This window comes from Nematolebias whitei, chromosome 19, assembly GCF_014905685.2.
Source record: "Nematolebias whitei isolate Nwh7 chromosome 19, NemWhi1, whole genome shotgun sequence".
NCBI classification, from domain to species: Eukaryota; Metazoa; Chordata; class Actinopteri; order Cyprinodontiformes; family Rivulidae; genus Nematolebias; species Nematolebias whitei.
In genome coordinates, this window is record NC_056516.1 from 29,379,503 (window position 1) to 29,383,526 (window position 4,024).

Genomic DNA, 4,024 nt, shown 5'->3' on the forward strand with positions numbered 1-4,024 from the left:
GGCTGTGTGTTTTGGGTCGTTATCATGCTGGAAGACCCAGCCACGACCCATCTTCAGTGCTCTTACTGAGGGAAGGAGGTTGTTGGCCAAAATCTCACGATACATGGCCCCATCCATCCTTCCCACAATATGGTGCAGTCGTCCTGTCCCCTTTGCAGAAAAGCATCCCCAAAGAATGATGTTTCCACCGCCATGCTTCACGGTTGGGATGGTGTTCTTGGGGTTGTACTCATCATTCTTCTTCCTCCAAACATGACGAGTGGAGTTTAAACCAAAAAGTTCTATTTTTGTCTCATCAGACCACATGACCTTTTCCCATTCCTCCTCTGGATCATTCAGATGGTCATTTGCAAACTTCAGACGGGCTTTGACATGCGTTGGCTTGAGGAAGGGCACCTTGCGTGCACTGCAGGATTTTAATCCTTGACGGCGTAGAGTGTTACTGATTGTTTTCTTTGAGACTGTGATCCCAGCTCTATTCAGGTCATTGACCAGGTCCTGCCGTGTAGTTCTGGGCTCATTCCTCACCTTCCTCAAGATCAATGACGCTCCACGAGGTGAGATCTTGCATGGCGCCCCAGACCGAGGGAGATTTTCCGTTATTTTGTATTTCTTCCATTTTCTAATAATTGCACCAACTGTTGTTGCCTTCTCATCAAGCTGCTTGCCTATTGTCCTGTAGCCCATCCCAGCCTTGTGCAAGTCTACAATTTTATCCCTGATGTCCTTACACAGCTCTCTGGTCTTGGGCATTGTGGAGATGCTGGAGTCTGATTGATTGAGTGTGTGGACAGGTGTCTTTTATACAGGTCACGAGTCCAAACAGGTGCAGTTAATACAGGTAATGGGTGGAGAACAGGAGGGCTTCTTAAAGAAGAACTAACATATGTCTGTGAGAGCCAAAATTCTTACTGGTTGATAGATGATCAAATACTTATTTCACACAATAAAATGGAAATTAATTATTTAAAAATCATACATTGTATTTTTCTGGATTTTTGTTTTAGATTCCATCACTCACAGTTGAAGAGTACCTATGATAAAAATTACAGTCATCTACAAGCTTTGCAAGTGGGAAAACCTGAAAAATCAACAGTGTATCAAATACTTGTTCTCCCCACTGTAGTTGCAACACAATAAAGTTTTGGTAAGTCCAAGTCACGGAGCCTCAGAGGAACTTAGAATGTGTGTTATAAAAACATGCTCGTCTGTGAAGACTCGGCGTAATGTTCAGTCTTAGAGGCTGCTACAACTCCTGGACAGATTGCAATGATTCAAATCAATCTCTCAGCAGGCAGAGTCCTTTATTTAATTACCCCCCTCAAAAACCCAACAACCCCAGTCTCAGACATTTTGTGGCTTTTCATGCAAACACTATTTTTATTAACTTTTACACCCTCATAAATTGTGCACACCGTGCTTATTCTGGCAGAAATATTGCGATATCTCTGAGAAGCTAGCAGAAAATCATTCTGTAGTACTTGCTTATGAATGTTGTGCTTCTTAAATCTTTCCACCTTGTTAAAAACTGTATTGAGAATCACGATTTTTAAGTCAGTCGTAAGTTTGATGTCGTCCTTGATATTATGATAAATTTACTGAGACAAACCAGTATGTCAGAGACAAATATTATTTTTCATTCTTGTTTCATGAAACAAAAAACAAATGAAAAAAATGTTTAGTGGGTCAGCAGTGCTTTTGATTTCATCATGAACCTAATATTTTTAGTGGTATGGACTTCCACCACACCTGGTTATTCATGCACTTGTACAGTTTAATGAGAAGATTGTTTATATCTTGCTGAAATAAGCAAAGTCTTCTCTGAAAATGTTCATCCAGGTGGCAAAATGGGTTGCTACGATATAGTCCTGATGCATGCTCAATAATTCATCCATTCATCATCTTTACTTCCTTTTTCGGGTCGCATGTGTCACTGGTGTCCATATCCAGCCATCGCTATGTGAGAGGCAGGGGACACCCTAGACAGGTCTCCAGTCCATCACAGGGACACATAGAGACAAACAACCCTTCACTCTCTCACTCACACATAGAGACAATTCAGAGTTACCAGTCAGCCTAACATGCATGTCTTTGGTCTGTGGGAGGAAACCGGAAAACCTACACATGCACGGAGAGAACATGCAAACTCCACCCAGAGAAGCCCCCAGCTGGGATTTGAACCGGCGACCTGCTCGGTGAAAGGCGGCAGCTCTACTACCAACTGCTCCACCATGCTGCCCGCTCAACAATCCAGGTAGATAAATCTAATAAGGAAGATTCAGGTCCTCTGGATGGATTCTTTGTTGAAACGTTTCATATTTTATCCAAAAGACTTATTTAGTTAAAGTGTTAACCACAGATGTTGACTTAATGTACATGATTTACAAAAAATTGTCAAATTTTAAACTTATTTCATTTTACATTTCATCACATCTTTGGTAAGTGAGTTTGGGTTTTATTTTCCAACATATTTGAGTTTTAAGCAGCGTTTGGCAGCAAAGGACTGAGTTTTCTGAAGATGCCGCTCAGATATTTAATTTAGTGATTTAGCTGCAGAGTTATGTCTCACCTGAAAGACTCATCACTTCTTGTTTGTTTTTTGTTTTTTTTGGGGAAAGTGATTTTATCATTGTTGTTTTGTAATTTTCTGACTATGTTAAGTATATGTACCAAAGTAAAAGTAAAAAAATAAAAATCCCAAACTTTTAGCATGTTTTTAATTCTTGATTGTAGCGTTAGTGGCAACGAACATAACATATTGCAAGATTTAACACATTAATGTTGACTTTTAATTCCCCCATCCCAACATTTCTTAAATATTCTGCTTGTCTGAAATCAAAATTGAATTTATTAAACACATATCATTTGAGTCTGATCTTTATTTGTCTCCCTGCAGCATCTGTGGTCACAGAGTTTTACACTCGCCGCCATAAGAAGTTTGGGCGCAGAGGGTGCTGCAGCACCCCTTGATGAAATACACAGTTAACCAAAAATTAAGAATTCAACAATTTGAAATACTGATTTTATTAGAGCTGCATATGTTTAAATTACAATATTTAATGAGTTTTGTAATTCCGGTGTTATTGTACGGCTGTGCGGATTTTTTTTTAACAACACATTAAAATCTAAACAAATAAGTTGGCATATTGGCATTATGTCTTGAGTGAAATTTTATAGATATTATGCATCCCAAATATACAACATATTTTTTATTGTCTATATTCAAACATTCACAGCCAGTGTGCATTTCACAATATTCATCATTTAGATGTTTATCGTCCTCGTAATTATTTACAGATATTTTAAGAAACCGAATCAACAGACAGGAAATGTTGGTTAAATGTGATGTTTAATATGTTAAAGCATTGGTTATTCCTGAAAAAAAAAAAAAAAGATTACAAAAGAGGTGCAAGATCTCCTATTTTTTAACACTGAGTACATACAATATTTATAGGAAGATCTGAAACTTTATATATGTTCACTAATTATTCATGCGCAAGAAGCGCTCGGACATTCATTTACTAAGAACCATTACTTCCCAGTGCCTTCTTCAAGCCATTGTCCTAGAAAAATAACAGAATTTGGAGTTGAGCTGTGTTGAGTGGCTCGGTGGAGCTCGATCCGGATGAGCAGCGCTCTGAATAACAGTTGCAGAAGAAAACCAGTCGTTTGACATCTTTGCTTATTTAGAAATTGTGTCAAAGTGGGAAAAAATAGAAGCCATCAGATTTAGAGTTCATCCCCCTCCCTCTCCTCCGCTCGTTCTCTTGCTCAGATCCGATCCTACTTCTGTGCCGACTCGCCTTCTTTCCCCTTGTCGTCTGTTTTGTATTCCAGGAAGAAGTCGTTGCAGGCGACCGTGAGGGCCCCCATCAGAATGATGAACTCCGTGAAGTCCACCTCCCCGTCGTTGTTGGCGTCCAGGTCGTTCATCACTTTTTCTACCGCTTCGTTGTCTTTGGAGTTCTGTGAGAAAAGAACAGAAACACGGAAAATTAAGAATTTCTTCCCTGTTATTCTACTT

At 39.4% G+C, this 4,024-nt stretch overlaps 1 protein-coding gene across 3 annotated transcripts in view; it reads right to left on the reverse strand.

Moving 5' to 3' along the window:
- Positions 1-3,546: 3,546 nt before the first annotated feature.
- s100s (S100 calcium binding protein S) overlaps positions 3,547-4,024 on the reverse strand; it is a 2,081-nt gene continuing 1,603 nt past the window's right edge. For all 3 annotated transcript variants that reach the window (XM_037693369.1, XM_037693370.1, XM_037693368.1), the window contains one exon: positions 3,547-3,966. In XM_037693369.1, coding sequence (XP_037549297.1) covers positions 3,784-3,966 — 183 coding nt within the window. In that variant the 3' untranslated portion in view covers positions 3,547-3,783. The remainder of the gene's footprint in view (positions 3,967-4,024) is intronic.